The 24677-nt window shown below is 33.8% G+C and overlaps 1 protein-coding gene across 4 annotated transcripts in view; it reads right to left on the minus strand.

Moving 5' to 3' along the window:
• Positions 1–18: 18 nt before the first annotated feature.
• The window catches only part of triqk (triple QxxK/R motif containing), a 43397-nt gene continuing 18738 nt past the window's right edge, over positions 19–24677 (minus strand). For 3 of the 4 annotated variants that reach the window (XM_061897187.1, XM_061897185.1, XM_061897186.1), the window contains exons 2-4: positions 22946–23032; positions 21468–21553; positions 19–702 (exon numbers count right to left, since the gene is read on the minus strand). In XM_061897187.1, coding sequence (XP_061753171.1) covers positions 601–702; positions 21468–21553; positions 22946–23006 — 249 coding nt within the window. In that variant the 5' untranslated portion in view covers positions 23007–23032 and the 3' untranslated portion in view covers positions 19–600. The remainder of the gene's footprint in view (positions 703–21467; positions 21554–22945; positions 23033–24677) is intronic. The other variant, XR_009806407.1, reaches the window with a different exon arrangement.

Here is a 24677-nt window from a genome sequence, read left to right on the forward strand (position 1 = left end):
TATATATATTTATATATATATATATATACACACACACATATGTACACACACACACACATACATACATAAGGCTATACATAAACATGGTTACGTTGACAACTTGCTTATGTTAAACCATTTATGTCGACAACTTGTTTACGTCGACAACCTGTTTGTCTATGACTTGTTTATGACAACATGTTTATGTCGACAACCTGTTTGTCGCCGCTTGTTCATAACAACATGTTTATGTCGACAACTTGTTTACGTGTCTACACACCATTTAGGTCGACTACCCCTTTAAGTCAACTACCCAATAATGTTGACAACTTGTTTATGATGACTTGTATACATTTTTCTCCTGGTCCGTATCATACATAGGTCATAAAAAATACCAACAATTATCGATACAGACCGATACAAAACAGATATCATGATTTCGATTTCATCCATACTGCCCAGGCCTATTGAGGCATAAATTCATGGTTTTCGTATGACAAACGTAATATTTAAAAAAAAAAAAAGCAAAAAGCAAATTTCCACTGGAGAGGACGCTGGTTGTCAGGAAAATAGAAAAGATGTGCATGATTGAAGAAAGAACAATGTACAGTACGTACAGTGTCAGTCCATATCCATGTTAATCTCGTTGCTCAGGTTGAGGTAGAAAAAGGCGTAGAAGCAGACGACAAAGAACGCGATCGCCACGAGGACCAGGAAGCCGTCCTGGGGAAGATAAACATGTGTGGACAATGTGGAGGAGTTACATCTTTAAAAGTGTCACATGGCCAATTAGCATAGCAACATGCTAACACTGTGAAAACGACATTTAACTAATGCATGCGTGAGAACGTGTACATGTTTTTTTTTTTTTTAAGTCGACACATGCAACAATAACAGCGTGAAGAAGATTAGTTGTAATGAGTAGAGAAGTTCAAAGTCAACTTGCCACAATAACAAATACATATTGAAAGAGGCGGGGCCACCTTTGAGACAAAAACAGCTGAAATGCTCACTAAAAAGGAAAAACCTACTTACAAGGCTTCACTACACATCTTTAAATGCAGCTCTGACAACTATCCCACTTACAGACTTAGGGGTTGTAAGTTTGATCATGTCGGGGTTTTTTTCCAGCCAATATGCTAACCTAGCATTGGTGTTGAAATGTATGTTAGCGTGTAGCTCACATATCTATGCTAATGTTACTAACCTAGCAAAATGTTGAAATGTGGTGTTAGCATGTAGCTCACATAGCTAGGCTAGTGTTGCCAACTTGGCAAGATGTTGAAATGTAATGTTAGCATGTAGCTCACATACCTATGCTAAAGTCGCTAACCTAGCAAAATGTTTAAATATAGTGTTAGCATGCAGTTCACATAGCTAGGCTTGTGTTTCCAAGTTGGCAAGATGTTGAAATGTAATGTTAGCATGTAGCTCACATACCTATGCTAATGTCGCTAACCTAGCAAAATGTTGAAATGTGGTTTTAGCATGTGGCTCACATAGCTAGGCTAGTGTTGCCAACTTGGCAAGATGTAGAAATGTAATGTTAGCATGTAGCTCACATACCAATGCTAATGTTGCTAACCTAGCAAAATGTTGAAATGTGGTGTTAGCATGTAGCTCACATAGCTAGGCTAGTGTTGCCAACTTGGCAAGATGTTGAAATATAATGTAAGTATGTAGCTCACATACCTATGCTAATGTAGCTAACCTAGCAAAATGTTGAAATGTGGTGTTAGCATGTAGCTCACATAGCTAGGCTAGTGTTGCCAACTTGGCAAGATGTGAAAATGTAATGTTAGTATGTAGCTCACATAACTATGCTAATGTTGCTAACCTAGCATATGGTAAAATGTGATGTTAGGATTTAGCTCATATAGCTATGCTAGTGTTGATAACTTAGCATCTGGTCAAATTTAATTCTAGCAAGAAGCTCACAATCATTGGTACTTTAACTTTAACTTAACATAGCTATGCAAGTGTTGATAACATAGCATGCTATTAAAATGTATTGTTAACATGCAGTTCACATAGCTGTGCTAATGTTGCTAACCTAGCATACTGTTAAAATGTGATGTTAGCATGTAGCTCACATAACTAGTGATGCCAACTTGCTAAGATGTTGAAATGTAATGTTAGCATGTAGCTCACAGAGCTAGGCTAACGTTGCTAACCTAGCATAATGTTAAAATGTGATGTTTGCATGTATCTCATATAGCTATGCTAGTGTCGATAACTTGGCATTTGGTAAAATTTAATTATAGCACGTAGCTCACATAGCTATGCTAGTGTTGATAACATAGCATGCTATTAAAATGTAATAATAGCACATAGCTCACATAGCTATGCCTATGTTGCTAAGCTAGCATAATATTAATATGTGATGTGTGTATGTAGCTCATATAGCTATCCCAGTGTTGATAACTTAGCATATGGTAACATTTTATTACAGAAAGTGGTTCACATAACTATGCCAGTATTGATAACTTAGCATGCGATTAAAATGTAATGTTAGTATGTAGCTCACAAAGCTATGCCAGTGTTGATAACTTAGCATGCTATTTAAAAGTAATGTTAGCATGTAGCTCACATAGCTATGCTATTGTTGCTAACCTAGCATAATTTTAAAATGTAATATTAGCATGTAGCTCACATACCTATGCTAATGTTGCTAATCTAGCATAATGTTAAAATGTAATGTTGGCATGTAGCTCACATATCTATGCTAATGTTGCTAACCTAGCATAATGTTAACATTTAATGTTGGCATGTAGCTCACATATCTATACTAATGTTGCTAACCTAGCAAAATGTAATGTTGGCATGTAGCTCACATATCTATGCTAATGTTGCTAACCTAGCATAATGTTGAAATTTAATGTTGGCATATAGCTCACATATCTATGCTAATGTTGCTAAACTAGCAAAATGTTAAAATGTAATGTTAGCATGTAGTTCACATATCTATGCTAATGTTGCTAACCTAGCATAATGTTAAAATTTAATGTTGGCATGTAGCTCACATATCTATGCTAATGTTGCTAAGCTAGCAAAATGTTAAAATGTAATGTTGGCATGTAGCTCACATAGCTATGCTGGTGTTGATAAATTAGCACAATGTTAAAAACGTAATGTTAGCAACACTAGCATAGTTATGTGAGCTACATGCTAATGTTTGCGTCCTCTTTTCTTAATGCTATGTTGACGTACATGATACATGACTTTATTAAGTAAATAAGTAAACAGAAGAAGAAACTTTCCGTGAAAAGTAATGGCCTATTTTGGATTTTCTATTGCTTAATTGTGCCTTTCAAAATAAAAGGAGTGGCAGCCGACTTGAGAGAGATTGTTTGAGTGCTCGTTCATCAAGCAAACAATCTTCATCAGCTGCAGTTTCACGAGGACCACTTGATGACTCTCTGGCTTGTCATTAGCCGGGAAACTTAATCATCAGTGTGCCGCTTGAAAAGAGAGCGGCTGATTGGTGCTTACTCAACAACAAAAATGATTCAAATGTAGTAAAGTGGACAACAACAACAACAACAACAACAACAACAAAAGAACTTTAACGTATTCCTGCTCGACTTCAATCAATGATCTTCAATCAATTCTTTCACACTTTAAACGGTGGTTAACTTATTTTTACACTCATAAACATGCTTAAAAACTGTCCATTTTTGGTTATTGACCAATCGTAAAAAAAATGTCCACCTGTAAATATGCCTAAAACGGTCATGTCTGTTATTTAACAGTAGTTAACTTGTTTTTCCAAATGTAAATATGCTTAAAAACGGTCATGTTTGTTATTTAACAGTTGTTAACCTATTTTTACACCTGTAAATATGCCTAAAAATGGTCATGTTTGTTATTTAACAGTAATTAACCTATTTTTCCACTTTTAAATATGCATAAAAACGGTCATGTTTGTTATTTAACAGTAGATAACTTATTTTTCCACCTGTAAATATGCTTAAAAACGGTCATGTCTGTTATTTAACAGTACTTAACTTATTTTTCCACCTGCAAATATGCTTAAAAACGGTCATGTTTGTTATTTAACAGTAGTTAACCTATTTTTCCACCTGTAAAAATGCCTAAAAATGGTCATGTTTGTTATTCAACAGTAGTTAACTTATTTTTCCACTTGTAAATATGCCTAAAAATGGTCATGTCTGTTATTTAACAGTAGTTAACCTATTTTTCCACTTGTAAATATGCCTGAAAATGGTCATGTTTGTTATTTAACAGTAGTTAACCTATTTTTCCACTTTTAAATATGCCTAAAAACGGTCATGTCTGTTATTTAACAGTAGTTAACTTATTTTTCCAAATGTAAATATGCTTAAAAACGGTCATGTCTGTTATTTAATAGTAGTTAACTTATTTTTCCACCTGTTAATATGCGTAAAAACGGTCATGTCTGTTATTTAACAGTAGTTAACCTATTTTTCCACCTGTAAATATGCCTAAAAATGGTCATGTTTGTTATTCAACAGTAGATAACTTATTTTTCCACCTGTAAATATGCGTAAAAACGGTCATGTCTGTTATTTAACAGTAGTTAACTTATTTTTCCACCTGTAAATATGCTTAAAAACGGTCATGTTTGTTATTTAACAGTAGTTAACCTATTTTTCCACCTGTAAATATGCTTAAAAATGGTCAGGTTTGTTATTTAACAGTAGTTAACCTATTTTTCCACCTGTAAATATGCCTAAAAATGGTCATGTTTGTTATTTAACAGTAGATAACTTATTTTTCCACCTGTAAATATGCGTAAAAACGGTCATGTCTGTTATTTAACAGTAGTTAACTTATTTTTCCACCTGTAAATATGCTTAAAAACGGTCATGTCTGTTATTTAACAGTAGTTAACTTATTTTTTCACCTGTAAATATGCTTAAAAACGGTCATGTCTGTTATTTAACAGTAGTTAACTTATTTTTCAACCTGTAAATATGCTTAAAAACGGTCATGTATGTTATTGAACAGTAGTTAACTTATTTTTCAACCTGTAAATATGCTTAAAAATGGTCAGGTTTGTTATTTAACAATAGTTAACCTATTTTTCCACTTTTAAATATGCTTAAAAACGGTCATGTCTGTTATTTAACAGTAGTTAACTTATTTTTCCAAATGTAAATATGCTTAAAAACGGTCATGTCTGTTATTTAATAGTAGTTAACTTATTTTTCCACCTGTTAATATGCGTAAAAACGGTCATGTCTGTTATTTAACAGTAGTTAACCTATTTTTCCACCTGTAAATATGCCTAAAAACGGTCATGTTTGTTATTTAACAGTAGATAACTTATTTTTCCACCTGTAAATATGCTTAAAAACGGTCATGTTTGTTATTTAACAGTAGTTAACCTATTTTTCCACCTGTAAATATGCCTAAAAATGGTCATGTTTGTTATTTAACAGTAGATAACTTATTTTTCCACCTGTAAATATGCGTAAAAACGGTCATGTCTGTTATTTAACAGTAGTTAACTTATTTTTCCACCTGTAAATATGCTTAAAAACGGTCATGTATGTTATTGAACAGTAGTTAACTTATTTTTCAACCTGTAAATATGCTTAAAAATGGTCAGGTTTGTTATTTAACAATAGTTAACCTATTTTTCCACTTTTAAATATGCTTAAAAACGGTCATGTCTGTTATTTAACAGTAGTTAACTTATTTTTCCAAATGTAAATATGCTTAAAAACGGTCATGTCTGTTATCTAACAGTAGTTAACCTATTTTTCCACCTGTAAATATGCCTAAAAATGATTATGTTTGTTATTTAACAGTAGATAACTTATTTTTCCACCTGTAAATATGCTTAAAACGGTCATGTTTGTTATTTAACAGTAGTTAACTTATATTTACACTTGTAAATATGCTTAAAAGGGTCATGTTTTGCAATTTACCAGTAGAAAACTAGTTTTTACACTTAAACATACGCTTAAAATGATCATGTTTTATTTAACAGTAGTACATTTTTACACTTGCAAATATGTTTAAAAACGGTCCTGTTTTGTTATTTATTGGTAGTAGATTATTTTTACACTTTTATTTATGCTTAAAAACTGTCATGTTTTGTAATTTACCAGTAGAAAACTAGTTCTACACTTAAACATATGCTTAAAATTATCATTTTATGTTTTTTAACAGTAGTTAACTTATTTTTACACTTGCAAATATGCTTAAAAACTGTCCTGTTTTGTTATTTAACAGCAGTAAAATATTTTACACTTTTAAATATGGTTAATTAATTTTTCCATTTATAAATATGCTTAAAAACGCAATTTTGGATCTTTACCAGTCGTAAAAGAAATGTCCACTTGTAAATACAGTATGCTTATAAACGGTCATGTTTGTTATTTAACAGTAGTTAACTTATTTTTCCACTTGTTTATATGCCTAAAAATGGTCATGTTTGTTATTTAACAGTAGTTAAATTTGTTACATTTGTAAATATGCTTAAAAACGGTCATGTTTGTTATTTAACAGTAGTTAACTTATTTTTACACTTGTAAATATGCCTAAAAACGGTCATGTTTGCTATTCAACAGTAGTTAACTTATTTTTACACTTGTAAATATGCCTAAAAACGGTCATGTTTGCTATTTAACAGTAGTTAACTTATTTTTCCACCTGTAAATATGTTTAAACCGTCATGTGTGTTATTTAACAGTAGTTAAATTATTTTTACACTTGTAAATATGCCTAAAAACGGCCATGTTTGTTATTTAACAGTAGTTAACTTATTTTTCCACTTGTAAATATGTTATCTAACTGTAGTTAACTTATTTTTCCACTTGTAAATATGCTTAAAAGGTTCATGTTTAGCAATTTCTCAGTAGAAAACTGGTTTTAAATTTAAACATATGCCTAAAACGATCAGGTTATGTTATTTAACAGTAGTTAACTTATTTTTACACTTGCAAATATGCTTAAAAACTGTCCTGTTTTATTTAACAGCAGTAAAATATTTTACACTTAAATATGGTTCACTTATTTTTACACTTATAAACATGCTTAAAAACTATAAATTTTGGTTCTTTAACAGTCGTAAAATAAATGTCCACTTGTAAATATACTTATAAACGGTCATGTTTGTTATTTAACAGTAGTTAACTTATTTTCCAACTTGTAAATATGCCTAAAAACGTTCATGCTTGATATTTAACAGTAGTTACATTTTTACACTTGTAAATATGCTCATAAACAGTCATGTTTTGGTTTTTAACAGTAGTATACTATTTTTACACTTGTAAATATGCTTGAAAATGGTCATATTTTGGTTGTTAACAGTAGTTAACTTAGTTTTACACTTATAAATACACTTGACATCTGCCATGTTTTGTGTTTTAACAGCAGTTAACTTATTTTTCCACTTGAAAATATGCTTAAAAATGGTCAGGTGTTTGTTGTTAACAGTAGTTAACTTATTCTTACACTTATAAATACACCTAGCATCTGTCATGTGTTGTTATTTAACAGTAGTAAATTATTTTTACACATGTAAATATGCTTTAAATGATCATGTTTTGTTATTTAACAGTTATCATGTACTACTTTTTTTTTTTTTTTAATCATGGACTACTCTTAATCAGTGTGTAATAATGTTACAAATAGAAACTAGAAAAGTACTCAGGGATGCAGACCTCCGTCAGTTAAAAAGAAAAATTAAATATAATAAATTAGGCATCAGTCCCAAAATGTAATCACTTGTTTTAAAATGTATTACAAGTTTCATCAAAATGTGAACTTTTTTTTTTTTTTAACTACTTATATGAAAGAAAGAGGGAAGCGCCTTGTCAGCCATTCGCTGTCTTGGTGTCTGCGGGTGGAGGCGGGGCCACTAGCTTATGCTCGTAAAGTAAACATCATGTAAAGTATTGTAGTAGAACTGTCTCCCAAGTGTATTTATGGCTACATCATGCAATACAAAGCTGTGCAGAATAAAAGTGATGCAATGATTCAATACAACTGCTCGTTAGTCTGAGCCGCTTTTATCTCCTTTCCTCCAAACGGCATCACTTTTTAAAAAAAAAAAAAAAAATAAAACTTTCAACTTCAAAGATTTTAAAGTGTCTTATTTTTTTCCCCTTGTGTCTGAGGGGGGGACTTTTTGGAGGGAAAACACTTCAACAACTGCTCTTGATTGAGATTATTGTTTTGGAGGAGGTCAGCCCACTGTGAGGGGGCACTAGGAGAGGGCTGAGGAGGGAGAAAGAGACAAAAGGGAAAGGAAACAGGGAAAGAGAACAAGAAAAAAAAATAGAAAAAGAGAACAGAAAGAGACAAAGGAAAAAAGAATAAGAACAAGAGAGAGAAAGAGAAAGAAAAATAGAAAAAAAGAGAGAAAGAGACATCCTCCAGCTCTGTCACCATGGCGACGTCGAGCCCATATTTGTTCATATTTCACATATAACATATTTTAGTGTTTGTTGGAATTTTACATTAATAAACTTTTCAAAAAGTATTCGAGCACAAATATAATATTGCAAAAAATTATGTAATATTTCAAATAACGTAATAATTCAAATTGAACGTAATATTTAAAAATAATGTAATATTTCAAAATGAATGTAATAGTCTCAAAACCTAATACTTAACTTGATATTTCAAAATGAACATATTTCTAATAAAACGTACCGTTTTTAAAAAAAGCTTCATATTTCAAAAAGATCACAACATTTCAGAAATAACTAAATATTTCACATAGAACGTAATACTTCAATAAGAATGTGATACTTAAATAGTGAATATTTCAAATACAAAGTAATATTTCATAAACCATGTAATATTAAAACAAACCCACTATATTTAAAAAAAATAACACTTCCAAATGAACGTAATATTCAAAAAAGGAATATTTCAAATAAAACATAATACTTAAAATTGAACGTACTATTTCAAAAAGAACATAATAGTTTCAAATAAAACGTTATATTTCAAAAAGCTTAATATTTGGAAAATATATATATATTTTAAATAATATAAGTTTCAAAAGGACTGTAAAAGTCTCAAATAATAAAAAGCTTACCATTTCAAATAAAACTTAATATTTCAAATAAAACGTAACATTTTATAAAAAGATGAATATTTAAAAAAGATCACAATATTTCAGAAAGAACAAAATATTTCAAATAGAACGTAATGGTTCAATTAGGATGTAATATTAAAAAAAGATATATTTCAAATAGAACATAATATTTCAAATAGAACGTAATAGTTGAAAGAGACCGCAATATCAAAAAAACAATGCAATATTTAAACAAGTTATTTTTAAAATTGAACTTAATATTTCAAAAAGAATGGAATGGTTTCAAATAAAACGTAATATTTAAAAAAGCTTAACATTTGGAAAGGAACAAAATATTTCAAAAAGAACGTAATAGTTTCAAAATGAACGTAAAAGTCTCAAATAAAATGTAATATTTAAAAAAGCCTAATATTTCAAAATGAACGTAATATTTCAAATAAAACGTAATACTTTTTAAAAAAGCTGAATATTTCAAAAAGATCGCAATATTGCAGAAAAAACAAAATATTTCACATAGAACGTAATAGTTGAAATCGACTGTAATATTTAAAAAATTATATTTCAAATAGAACGCAAAATTTCAAACAGAACGTAATAGTTGAAATCGAAAGTAATATTTCAAAAATAATGTTATATTTGAAAAAATTAGTAGAACGTAATATATCAAATACAATGTGATATTTCATAATGTAATATTTAAAGAAAAACATATTTAAAAAAGAACGTAATATTTCAAATAAAATGTAATATTTTTTTTTAACTGAATATTTCCAAAAGATCACAATATTTTAGAAAGAACAAAATATTTCACATAGAACGTAATAGTTGAAATAGAACGTAATATTTGAAAATTTATGTAATATTTAAAAAATGAATATTTCAAATAGAAAGTAATATTTCAGAAAGAACTTAATGTTTAAAAAAACAATATTTCAAAAATAATATCTTTTGATTACATCTCAAATAGAAGGTAATATTTCAAAAATAATAATACTTTAAATTGAATTTAATACTTCAAATTGAACGTAATATTTCAAATAAAACGTAATATTTTTAAAAAGGTGAATATTTAAAAAAGATCACAATATTTCAGAAAGAACTAAATATTTCAAATAGAACGTAATATTTTTAAAATAATGTAATGTTTTAGAAAATGTATATTTCAAATAGATTTTATTAGTTGAACTACAACATAATATTAAAAAAAATGTAATATTTAAAAAAATGATATTTCAAATAGAACTTAATATTTCAAATACAAGGTGATATTTCATAAACAATTAAATATTTGGAAAAAAAACATATTTCAAAAAGAACATATTCCAAAATGAACTTAATATTTAAAAAATTAATATTTCAAAAATAACTTACTATTTCAGAGAGAACGTAACATTCTAAAAAACAACAATATTTCAAAAATAATATCTTTCAATGAGAACATATGTCAAAAAGAGGGTAATATTTCAAAAACAACATAATGTCCAACAATTCTGCTCACAATGTTTTGTGCCTTGAAAAAGCCGAAACTGAATCTGGGACATCAGACATTCCAGTCCTACTTTTGATCCTCACTAAAAAAAGCAGTCTGATGACACCCGTTACCATGGTAACAAGAGTGAAGATGTATTTACCCCCGCAACAAGCAACCTTTGATGTGGAAGTTTGCTCTTATTAGACCTGTTACTTCCAGTTTTTTATATCTGCTACCGTTTTTTTTTGGGAACCTTGCAAAAAAATTCAAAAAAGGTTAACACTTTTAATAATAATCTCCATTAGACTACTCAAAGGTTGTCCTCAATGTAGACACTTTCATGATAGTCCCAAAAGTCTTCAAGAAGACATGAAAATCTCACTTTGATTTCTCACAAGAGGGTCTGAACACTCGCTAATGCTGCATCTTCTTATGCTCTGGCAGACCGCCGACTCCATTTATGAAACTGTGCGTGGATTCCAACATTAAACATTACGTAATCATACGTAAAAAAAAAAAGTATAAAAGATTTTAAGAAATCATGCAGCGCACATCCGCACGCACGCTCACTATTTATCACACTGGCAGGGAATAGTGCACAATCATCCATAAATGGGTATGCTAATTAGCTCATGAATATGCTGATGAGTTAAAGGATCTCGTGTTAAAACGTCAATGGCGGAAGATAGACGTGGCGACAACAAAGGAAACCTTATTTTCAGATTGGAATTTGTTACACCGAGCACCAGAGGTGGGTAGAGTAGGCAGAAATTGTACTCAAGTAAGAGTACTGTTACTTTAGAGATGTATTACTCAAGTCAAATTAAGGAGTAGTCACCCAAATATTTACTTGAGTAAAAGTAAAAAGTATGTTGTGAAAAAACTACTCAAGTACTGAGTAACTGATGAGTAACCTGTTCGTTTCATGATGACGGCAACAAGTAATGCACAAAAACATAAAAACAGCAATGAAAACAATTTACAGCCAGGAATATCTCTTAAGCAACTAAAACAATAATATATATTTAATAATATATATTTGGTTTTACACTGTATTAAAAAAAAAATTGAAAATGAATTTTACCTTTTGCAACCTCATTATACTATAAGCCAGGGGTCCCCAACCTTTTTGAAACCAAGAGCTACTTCTTGAATACTGATTAATGCGAAAGGCTACCAGTTTGATACACACTTAAATAAATTGACAGAAATAGCCAATTTGCTCAATTTACCTTTAATAAATAAATCTATACAAAAAAATTGGTATTTCTGTCCGTCATTCCGTCGTACATTTTTTTTACTTTTACGGAAGGTTCTTTGTAAAGAATAAATGATGAAAAAAAACACTTAATTGAACGGTTTAAAAGAGGAGAAAACACGAAAAAAATGAAAATAAAATTTTGAAACATAGTTTATCTTCAATTTAGACTCTTTAAAATTCAAAATTCAACCGAAAAAAACCGAAGAGAAAAACTAGCTAATTCAAATCTTTTTGAAAAAAAAAAAAAAAAAATTTATGGAACATCATTAGTAATTTTTCCTGATTAAGATTAATTTTTAGAATTTTGATGACATGTTTTAAATAGGATAAAATCCAATCTGCACTTTGTTAGAATATATAACAAATTGGACCAAGCTATATTTCTAACAAAGACAAATCATTATTTCTACTAGATTTTCCAGAACAAAAATTTTAAAAGAAATTCTAAAGACTTTGAAATAAGATTTAAATTTGATTCTACAGATTTTGTAGATTTGCCAGAATATTTTTTTTGAATTTTAATCATAATAAGTTTGAAGAAATATTTCACAAATGTTCTTCGTCGAAAAAACAGAAGCTAAAATGAATAATTAAATCAAAATGTATTTGTTATTCTTTACAATAATATTTAAAAATAATACTTGAACATTGATTTAAATTGTCAGGAAAGAAGAGGAAGGAATTTAAAAAGGTAAAAAGGTATATGTGTTTAAAAATCCTAAAATCATTTTTAAGGTTGTGTTTTTTTCTCTAAAATTGTCTTTCTGAAAGTTATAAGAAGCAAAGTAAAAAAATAAATGAATTTATTTAAACAAGTGAAGACCAAGTCTTTAAAATATTTTCTTGGATTTTCAAATTCTATTTGAGTTTTGTCTCTCAGAATTAAAAATGTCGAGCAATGCGAGACCAGCTTGTTAGTAAATAAATACAATTAAAAAAATAGAGGCAGCTCACTTGTAAGTCGCCAGCGGGCGACTCATCTGGTCCTTACGGGCTACCTGGTGCCCGTGGGCACCGCGTTGGTGACCCCTGCTATAGGCTAAGTTTCATATTCATAAATATACGTTTCTCAATACCCAACCTGTTTTTTGTGCCTTTAAAAAAGATTTAGAACTTTACATTAAAACACTCTACCTCTAACAACCAAAAAGCTGTGAAAACGATGACGCTGTGTTCCAAATTTAAGTTATTTACTGAGATTGAGTGAGCCTATGGCTTTGCACTTTGTTTATTTTATATATGTATATATATATATATATATATATATATATATATATATATATATATATATACATATATATATATATATATATATATATATGTATACATATATTGCATTCTATTTTATTTACTTTGAATTTCCAACCCCCTGGCGCTGTTTGTACGTTTTTTAAACTGTTTTGTACTGTTTTTGTACTTACTTTGATTATTATTTTCAACTGTTTGTAAATGTTAAAATTTATAATTAAAAGTTTATTAAAAAAAAAAAGAAAAAAAGTGTGCAGTTAATCATGTGACTGCCTGGCAATCTGATGGACCAGTCTGGGTTTGGAGGTTGCCAGGAGAACGCTACATTTTGGACTACATTGTGCTGAGTGTGGAATTAGTTCCAGTGAAATGAACGTTGAATGCTCCAGGATACCAAAACATTTTGGACAATTCCATGGTCCCAACCTTGTGGGAACAGTTTGGAGTGGGCCCCTTCCTCTTCCAACATGACTGTGCACCAGTGCACAAAGCAAGGTCCATAAAGATATGGACGACACAGTCTGGTGTGGATGAACTTGACTGGCCTGCACAGAGTCCTGACCTCAGCCCGATAGAACACCTTTGGGATGAATTAGAACGGAGACTGAGAGCCAGGACTTCGACTAAATCAGTGTGTGACCTCACTAATGCACATTTGGAAGCTTCCAGAGTGTGTTTATAGGAATTTCCCAGTAGGAGAATTTCCAGTAGACACATTATAAATTCATAAAACCAAACTTCATAAATGTTTTTTTGTGACAAACGAGTGTGTGCTCCAATCACTCTATCATGAAAAAATAAGAGATGTAGAAAATATTGGAAACTCAAAAGACAGCCATGACATTATGTTCTTTACAAGTGTATGTAAACTTTTGACCACGACTGCAGATGTTTAAGAGTAAAAAAAAAAATAATAGTAATATGTCTTATTTTGAACATTTTTATGACTGAGAACCTCTTGGGTCCCTGGAACCAAGCTTGATGGGAGCACTAAAGTAAAAAAAAATATATATATATATATATATATATATATATATATATATTGTATTGGTTTTGAAAATTGAAAATATCAAAATGGCCCTCGCATGCTTTCATTTTTCAGTGTGTGGACCTTAGTGGGAAAAAAGTTTGGACATCCATGTATAAAAATCAATTAAAAAAGCTGCGGAACGCAACCCCCACATAACGCGGGGAACACTGTATGAGAAACATTGGTTCCTATGTGACAAAAATCTACACAGAAAAGGCTAATCAAAGATCCTCCACATAACAAGAGTGCTACTCTCCCCTCTCTCTATGCCAACTTGTGCCAACTTGTCCAGACGGCGCCGCTAGCAGCACAGCCGCCAGACAGGCTGCGCTGGCAGCTGCCAACTGCTCATGCCGCTACGTGGGCATGCTGATGCAACACACGACCACGACGAGGACGTGCGGGTTGAGGAGCAAAGGGGACACCTTTGACCTTAGTCAGCTGCAGTTGGAGAGAAGATCGAGAAGATAACTTGTGCTTGGCTACTCTAATGGAAATAGAAGAACGTAAGGACAGTTTGTTGACAAGTCACATGACCAACTTGAACAAACGCCATGGGTGGATCCACACCAGACATCCACTGTAATGATACCACTGTAGGTCAATAATGCTCGTCTTTCTCTGACAGACAGGGCTTTGCGGTCCGTAACACACGCAAACACACCGCAAAGTGAGCTAACGTTACGCTAAAAGCTAATTAGCCTTCACCTGCGAGCGAGCTGAGCTGCAGCTTATGTTTCTCGAACGTCAACAGGCTCATAGGGATGTTATGTACCGTATTTTTCGGACTCTAAGTTGCAGTTTTTTTCGTAGTTTGGCCGGGGGTGCGACTTATACTCAGAGCGACTAATGTGTGAAATTATTAACACATTACCGTAAAATATCAAATTATATTATTTAGCTCATTGACGTAAGAGACTGGACGTATAAAATTTAATCGGATTTAGCGATTAGGAGTGAGAGATTGATTGGTAAACTTATAGCATTTTCTATATGTTAGTTATTTGAATGACTCTTACCATAATACAGTGGTTCTTAACCTTGTTGGAGGTACCGAACCCCACCAGTTTCATTGCGCATTCACCCAACCCTTCTTTAGTGAAAAATAAAATAAAATAAAATAAATTCAAATTCAAGACAGTTATATTTTTGGTAACACTTTAGTATAGGCAACATATTCTAAGTAACAAACACGTAATTTTGTCATGATCTGTGGTCTGGATCATGTTTTTATTAGTTTTTGGACTCTTTTAGTTCCTGTTTGCGCTCCCTTGTTTTTTTTTGGTTACCATGCCGAATTATGATTTTCACCTGCTTCTGGTGTTCGGACCGCGCACCTGTTTGTAATCAAGACCCTTATTTAAGCCTGTCTTTGCCAGTCAGTCGGCCTGGGGTCATTGCTCGTTTTCATGCGATACCACAGTTCATGTTGCTCGATTCATGCCCTGTCCACGTAAGTCTTGTTTATTTCTTGCCACAGTTTCGTGTTTGTTCAAAACCATAGTTTGTTTGTTTGTTTGTTTGATGCCACAGTTTTGTGTTTGTTCCACGCCATAGTTTATGTTTGTTTACCTCATGCCCGCCAAGATTTCTTGAGTTAATAAATATGTTCCTACCTGCAAGCCTTGTCCGGAGTAGTCCGTGTGCATCCCGGGAGAACAAACCTCGCAGTAAGCTGCGACCCCTCCGTCATGACAGAATGATCATAAGTCGACATGGTAACCAAACAAAACAAGGGAGCGCAAACAGGAGCTAAAGAGTCCAATAACTAACAAAAAATAACAAAAACATAATCCAGACCACTGATCATGACCAATTTAGAGTTATTTGGACACTAGGAGAACATATTCTAAGTAATAAAGACTTAATTTAGAGTTATTTGGTTAGGGTCAGGGTTAGAGGATTAGAGTTATAATAAGGCCATGCCGAATATGAATTAATAAGTACTTAATGACTAGTCAAGAGCCAATATGTTACTAATTTGCGTGTTAATAAGCAACTAATTAATGGTGAATATATTGCCCATACTTAAGTGTTAGCATGTTTTTTTTACTGGTGCACAAATTGAACCGTGCATGAACATCTTCTTCAAACAACAAAACCCAACACAGTGCATAAATTCACAACAAATTACACACCTGCAAATCAGTCAGCTGTTGCTGTATCCGTAATACGCCGATAGGGAGAAGTTTGTATTTATACGATGAGTCGGGTATGTTTTGACCTCAGCCGAACCCCTCGGGTTCGATCGAACCCAGGTTAAGAACCACTGCCATAATATGTTACGTTAACATACCAGGCACATTCTCAGTTAGTTATTTATGCGTCATATAACATACACTTATTTAGCCTGTTCACTTTTCTTTATTTATTTTAAATTGCATTTCAAATGTGTATTCTTGGTGTTGGGTTTTATCAAATAAATTTCCCCCAAAAATGCGACTTGTACTCCAGTGCGACTTATATATGTTTTTTCCTTCTTTATTGTGCATTTTCGGCAGGTGAGACTTATACTCCGGAGCGACTTATACTCCGAAAATTGCGGTAGTTGACTTGGAAGTGTTCATTATAATTTCGGGAGAGTCCGCTGCATTATGCTCACCTGTTAAACACTTTTCTGCTCAACCCATCGTCTTTCCTCTCTGCCTGCCTGAGCACTGTTACATGTGTTCTGAATACGCACTGCTGATTGGCTGTTACCGCTCCGCGTGTAACCAATCAGATGGTTCTGTGGGTGGGCCTCTGTCAGAGACGTACTGACAGAGGCAGAACTAAGCGGAGCACGTTGCTAAGACTTCAGTTTAGACGGTGGCTCTTTGTTATTAAAGTAGCCGCCTTGACAACAAAGCGCTTCGGGAAACTACGGACTTTATTAATGGTGTATGGTAGCCTATAAACATCACCAATGATACACACAATATACACAAACAAATATACTGTACCACACTATCAGCCATACAAGGTGCTATAAAAAGCCTGTTCTTCATGAAAGTAATAAAAACAATTCACAAAAGCACAAAAACGTATGTTTATGAGAAAGGATGAACATGTGCTGTAACGTCAAACCTAATAGTTTTAGCGCAAGTCAATAGAACCACACCGCAGTTCACTTGTTTGGTGAACATCAAGGTTGCTTTGAAGGCCTTCACACTTGACCAAAGCAAACATGACAAGTGTTCACACACACACTGAGTGAACACATAAAACATATAATAACAATAATATAATATTGGCCAAAAAAAGCCACATTTGGTATCTTCCTACCAGAAGTATTTTTAATATCCCACTTCTCGTCCTGCTCTGTGAATTATTCATGAGCAGTGTCCATATTTCAAGAAAGCGACTAATCTAATTGGATTAAAGAGGTTCTTAACGAGGCGCATACTTCCGGAGATGACAGTGTTTCATCTCCCCTAAGAACGCGGCAAAAGGAACTTTAATGAGGCACACTGATCATTCACAAAAAATACACAATGGGTACTTCATTCAAGTACATACACTCTTTGATTAGCGAGTACAGACAACGTTTACAACTGGATAATTAGAAAAATGTAGATGTTCAATCTCCATCATGTTGACATTTTCAAAGAAAAGGTGCGTGGCTTAGATGAAGGCTTACGGGAATTAATATTGCTATTTTCATTATCATGGTCCGAATGTAATATATGGATCATGAAATACATAAGAGCATGTTTCTGTGCAAACATATATTTCATAAAATTACATTATATTCAAAAAAATGTTTTATATTTAATTTTACGGTAGACATTTACACACATTTTAAAAACAATTACAAAAATTAAAGGGGCCCTAAAATATAAACCCAAAATTCGTTACCTGATGGTACCTGTTTATGGGTATTTGGGATCTGCATAAGTCCCGAATACGTGAAATCAAACTGTGGAGGAAAACAATCCTGCCTTCATTCATACTTCCTCCAAACAATCCGTTTGAAATTTTCTTCAAGTTTTTTTCATGATTCGTGGCAATTTACCATTCCACTGTGAAGAAGTCGCTCCGAGTTTGTGCAAAGATTAGTCCTGTTTAACCACATACTGGATTTTTTTGAAAAAAATACTTTTAATAGCGGGTTCGTTGATTACAATTTATGGCAATTAAGGTAATAAAAGTAGGTTTGAAATGTGTAAACGGCAAGTTAGCAATTTTAGGTCGATTTGTTGTGTAGCTTGTTTAGCCTTCTAAAGTGACACAATAGCATCACCGTCCTACTGCAAAATAAAGAATGATCTTCCTAAAAGAACATTTTTTAATTGGATCAATGTCTGATGAGTTTGAAAATGGACTAGTAAGTATTTTAATCCGTTATTACGAGCCTTGCGAACGAATATCTAGCTAACTGTATTTGCCGGCTCGGGCCTCTATTGTGTACAAGGGTTCGAATTAGCAGTGCATATTTTATGTATATTTTATTGACAATATACACATGCAGACCTCCAGTATCTAGCATTGGAGAGATAATCACTTGGTAGTGTCAGGCTTGTCCCTGACAGTTTGGCTATGTTTTAGTTTTTTCCTCTGCATTTGTCTTTGTTTCCTCTGTGCGTGTAGTATTTCCTTGTCAGCGCTCTTATTTTGTCTGTTTCCTCTGTTTCTCCCTGGGCGCTGTTTCCCCTAAGCTGTGGCTGATTGGCACCTGGCCACACCTGGCGTCAATCAGCCCGATTCCTATTTTAGACCTGCTTTGTCCTCCATCTGCGCTGGATTGTTGTATTGTCGTTGCTACCTGTCGTCTCGTGTCATGTCGTGTCAATGCAGCGTTGCGGTAAGCTATATTTGGTAGCGGTTTGTCGCTTACTGTCTTTTGTTCCCTGTTTCCAAGTTCATTTGTTCATAGCCAAGTTTGTTATCCGCCTCGTGCGCGCTTTTTGTTTGTACCCTTTTGGTTTTGTTCTTGTTTTAGTATTTAAAGATTAAATCATGTTTTCCTGCAAAACGCCTGCCTCCTTCTCTGCATCTTGGGGTTCGTCACAAGGTAACTTTGACGGATAGAAGTTTAACCTTAGCAAGCGTTTCGTACCAGAGGTTTTCTTCCTTAATTTGTGTCCGCCGCGACGTCTCCTCATTCGGCCGACAACAAACCACGGTGAGCCGCACGGTCTCTTGCTATATCGTCCGGGATGTTGTGTTGTTTGAAAGTCAAGTAAAATCTAGATGGCTGGTGTCTTAGCAAAACAAAACAAAAAACTACTATTCTATTAAAGAAGGCTGTGACGAAAGGCTAGCCAGCGTGAGGGGGCGTGGTAAGGAGGGCTTCATTTGCATCCAAACAACCGTTTTTGAAGGAAGCCCAAAATTTGGCATGAAAATAAGTCTTTATAGCAAATTCTATGCACAATTTTGACAAAATAAACATCACATGTTATATGGACCAAAATTAAGTGTTGACTTTTTTTTTTTTTAAGAACCACCATGGTCCCCAGCAACCGAGAGGGACAAGCTGTAAAAAATGGATGGATGATATGACTGACCCCCTTAATATATGTGGTTGTACGACCCAATGTGGACATCAAACCTCCAGTAAGCACACGATTCAGTCTATTTAAGTCAAGTCATTGACAACAGTTAAACATGCTAGACTGTAGGGTACTAGAAGCTAGCAGCTACACAACAGCTAAGCCAACAATAGCACATAATCTAGACATACATAATAATCATTCAACAGTATAAAACAGCACATACGTCAATATAAACAAGTATCAAATAATAAAAGTTGCATATTAATTACACATACAAAAGTCTCCAAGGCTGTATTAGAATGTACCCAGTAACAAACGTGTCTGCATTCATATTCTATAGATTTAAATATATTTTAGAGGAACTGATATTGTTCTTATGTTCTATGATTACGGCCAATAAGTAGTATATAGATGATATAAAAAAAATAATAATAAAAAATTCAATTCTGAAATATATATAAATTATAACTAAATCACCATATTACTTTTCATTTTGAAACATTTTCTATTCAATTTTATGTTGAACATTTACACAAATTTACAAAACAAAATCAAATGAATGCATAATTGCAGTTGTATGACCTAATAGTAATAGCAAACCTCCAATAAGCACACGATTCATTCTATTTTAGTCAAGTCATTGACAACAGGTAAACATGCTAGACTATAGGGTACTAAAAGCTAGCAGCTACACAACAGCTTAGCAAACAATAGCACACAATCCAGACATACATAATAATCATTCAACAATATAAAACCGAACATATGTCAAGTATCAAATGAATATAGTTGCAAATTACTCACGCATACAAAGTCTCCAGGGCAGTATTGGAAAGTAACCAGTAACAAACGTGTCTGCATTCATATTTTATACATTTTAGAGGAACAAATATTGCTCTTATTTTCTACAATTATGGTCAATAAACAATAATATAGATAACAAAATATATAAAAGATCAAATTGTCGATCCTAAAATATATTTAAATTATAGTTCAATCACCATATATATTTTTTTTAACATTTTCTTTTCAATTTTATGTTGTACATTTACACAAATTATGTGCATAATTGCAGTCGTATGATTTAATAGTAATATCAAACTTCCAATAAGCACACAATTTCTTCTATTTTAGTCAAGTCATTTACAAAAAGGTAACCATGCTAGTCTATAGGAGCAAGCAGCTACACAACAGCTAAGCACACAAGCTAGGCATACATAATCATTGAACAATATAAGACAACAAATTAATCAATACAAAGTGGTATCAAATAATTATAGTTGCCTATTACTTACAAATACAAAGTCTCCAATGACGTATTAGAAAGTATCCAGTAACAAACGTGTCTGTCCATTGAAATATATTTTAGAGGAACTATATTGTTCTTATTTATTCACAATTATGGTCAATAAGTAATATATAGATCATGAAATAAATATAGTTTAGAATTTAAAATGTATATTATGTAATTAAATTATTGCTCAATCACTGTATTATTTTTATTTTCTATTTAATTTTATGTTAAACATTCACACACCTTTTGAAAAACAAGTATAGTTGCATATTACTTACACATACAAAATCTCCAAAGCAGTATTAGAGAGTATTCAGTAACAAACGTTTCCGCATCATTTGACTCACTGCCTCTTGTGCGTAACTTCATGAATTTTTGTGGCCACAAAAAAAATATATATATCAGTCCAATTCCACTTAAGGACAGCATAAGTCCATTCCAGGTGGTTAATAACAAATAGGTTAGTATTTTTCGTTACTTTGACAAAGTGTTATGGCCAACTGCTGGCCTGGCATGCACACTACACTTACCTGCTCTCTTTGTACAGTAAGAACGTTAGCATTTAGCATGCAGGCCAAGCAGACAAGCCAAATAAGGACGTCGGCACTCGTTAGCTTACGCAAGTCATAGAAGCAGGAGACAAGAACAAGTAAAGCGGACTCACCCTGAATACAGACGAGGTCTTCTTGGCTTCAGCTTTGAGCCGCGTGGCCTTTAAGACTGACTTGGTTTTCTTGTAGTCCTGCTTACCTGCAAAAACACGATGATTGATTGTCATGTTTTAACTATGTGATCCTTCATGTACTCTCAATCATGTTAATTAAAAAGTGATTATGACGTAACGTAATCACATATGTTATTATGTGATTATGTTACACCATAATCACATAATCATGGTGTAACAAAATTATGTTACACCATAACATATGTTATGTAACAAAACATATGTTACACATAACATATATTATGTTATGGTGTAGCATAATATATGTTACACCATAACATGTGTTATGTTGTGGTGTAACATAATACATGTTACACCATAATTATGTGATTATGGTGTAACATAATTGTCTTTGGTGTAAAATTGTCTTTATTTACGTATTTCAGTGGGAAGGCCAAATGTTAAAAAACAGGAGATTTTAACCACAGAAGAGCGTTTTCAAGCTTTGGCTACTCCTTTGCGTTATCGCCAAGGAGAAGCGACAAGGAGACGTGGCGCTTATACGTACTGTATATAGTGTTATAATTACACCATAACGTATGTTATGGTGTAACATAAGTTATGCTACACCAAAACATATATTATGTTATGGTGTAACATATATATAACATATATTATTTTATGTTTAAATTAATATATCGAGATATTAAAAAAAAGCCATATCGCCTTGTCGTTTGCTTGTTCGAAATACTCAAATTTAGCTCAACTCTGATGGCGGGAGCTGCCATGCAAGGCCCTAACCACGACCCACCAGGAGCGAGGGTTGATAAATTGATGGGTTGTACTTGTATAGCGCTTTTCTACCTTCAAGGTACTCAGAGCGCTTTGACACTACTTCCACATTTACCCATTCACACACTGATGGAGGGAGCTGCCATGCAAGGGGCTAACCAGCACCTATCAGGAGCAAGGGTGAAGTGTCTTGCTCAGGACACAACGGACGTGACGAAGTTGGTACTATGTGGGAATTGAACCATGGACCCTTGGTTGCGCATGGCCCCTCTCCCACTGCGCCATGCCGTCCCCATTTTTTTGATTGATTGATTGATTGATACTTTTATTAGTAGATTGCACAGTTAGGTACATATTCCGTACAATTGACCACTAAATGGTAACACCCGAATAAGTTTTTTCAACTTGTTTAAGTCGGGGCCCACGTTAATCAATTCATGGTGAAGTTCATTCATTCAGGGTGAAATGTCTTTCTCAAGGACACAACGGACGTGGCGAGGTCGGTAATAGGTGGGGATCGAACCAGGAACCCACAGGTTGCTGGCACGGCCACTCTCCCAACGCCGTCCCCAGTTGATCTGTAATAATCACTATAGAAAATCTCTATCGTCGGACAAATTGATATGACATGGACTAACTGGAATTATTAATACAGCACTTAGGACAAGGACTGTGACGCTGCTCACCAATTTGCTTCCTGTACTGATCAACTGGTAGTTTGGTGGCGCTGGCATCCTTCCTGCCCATTCTGCTTCCTCCGGCTGCGAGGAGGCCTAGACGTAAACAAAGGTACATGTGATGTCATCAGAGATGCAGATTGGTGGGGCGACACAGTCGTATGGCGAGGAAACAGACAGATGGCCGGTCTTCCTCATGCATCTGCTGGCTGGGACGCTCACCAACTTCCACGTCAGCCAGTCTGACGCCGCGCTCGCCGTCAGCCGGCTCACATCACGCTGACGGCTCACGCTGGCTAAAAATAAACAGTGGCGGCGTCTAATTAGCCGAACGTGTGACCGTGTTGGCGGAAGAGTGATTTTTTTCTTCCTTTTAACACGTTTTTTCTTCTTCGCCACGGCATCAGTGCGACTAATGTTGCGTTCCCGAGCCAAGACACGCTTCACAACATGGCAATCGATACTGTTGGTGGAAATAGTGGAAAAAGCCATGGTGAGCTCATCCTCTTGAAATTTTCTCTTGAAAATCAAAACATCGTTCAGCAGATCCTGACTGCCCATTACCAAGGAGCTAGCGCAGGGGTCGGGAACCTTTTTGGCTGAGAGAGCCAAGAAGCCAAATATTTTAAAATGTATTTCCCTAAGAGCCATATAATATTTTTTTTAACACTGAACACAACTAAACGCATGCATTTTTAAGTAAGACCAACATTTCCAGAGTATGATAAGTCTCTTATTCTTTGTAGTAACATTGTTATTCTGAAGCTAACTGAGGAGAGGGCGTGGCCTGCGGGCTTGCAGCAAAGCAGGATGTTGCCAGGACCGGCTTCGAAATCAGCGACAGGTGCGTAGACGGCCCACCTGGGCCTTTTTTTCTAATCACCTGTCGCTCTGTTATAAGCAGCAGCCAGGAGGAGAGACAGGGTTGGGGCTGGAGCCAGAGCGCGAGTGAGGACGAAAGAGAAAAAGAAAATTGCTGTAAAGCAACTGAGATAAAAATCAAATAAAACAATATGAAACCCTAAAACAGGCTCTTGGTGGTCTTAAGAACCCCTAGGAGGGCAAGCCCCACACTAACCAGTAATAAATAAATTACTTCTTACCATTAACGCAACTTCTCTAACATAAAAATGCATGAGAATGTTTTATATTTTGAACGTTGTTTTTAACACTGTGATTACAAGTGGAATTATTCATTACTTATCCTGTTAAGCAATGTCAGCTCAGATTTATCCGAGAGCCAGATGCAGTCATCAAAAGAGCCACATCTGGCTCTAGAGCCATAGGTTCCCTACCCCTGAGCTAGCACCATAAACACCAGGAATAAAACATCCGTCATATCCGGAGGGAGCACTGCAAAAAGTCAGTGTTCAAAAACAAGAAAAAAAACAAAACAAAAATGAGGGGTATTTTTCTTGAACAAAGCAAAAATATCTGCCAATTAGGGGTGTAACGGTACACAAAAATTTCAGTTCGGTACGTACCTCGGTTTAGAGGTCACGGTTCGGTTCATTTTCGGTACAGTAAGAAAACAAACAAATATAATTTTTGGGGTTATTTATATACCAAATTTGTAAACAATGGCTTTATCCTTTTAACATTGGGAACACTATAATAATTCTGCCCACGTTAATCCACATTAAACTGCCTCAATTTGTTGCTTTGATTAAATAAAATGACAAAACTTTTCTTCAACATATAAAAAGTGCAACATTAAACAGTTTCAAGTCAACTCATCATG

The sequence above is a fragment of the Nerophis ophidion genome, linkage group LG04 (genome assembly GCF_033978795.1).
Source record: "Nerophis ophidion isolate RoL-2023_Sa linkage group LG04, RoL_Noph_v1.0, whole genome shotgun sequence".
NCBI lineage: Eukaryota > Metazoa > Chordata > Actinopteri > Syngnathiformes > Syngnathidae > Nerophis > Nerophis ophidion.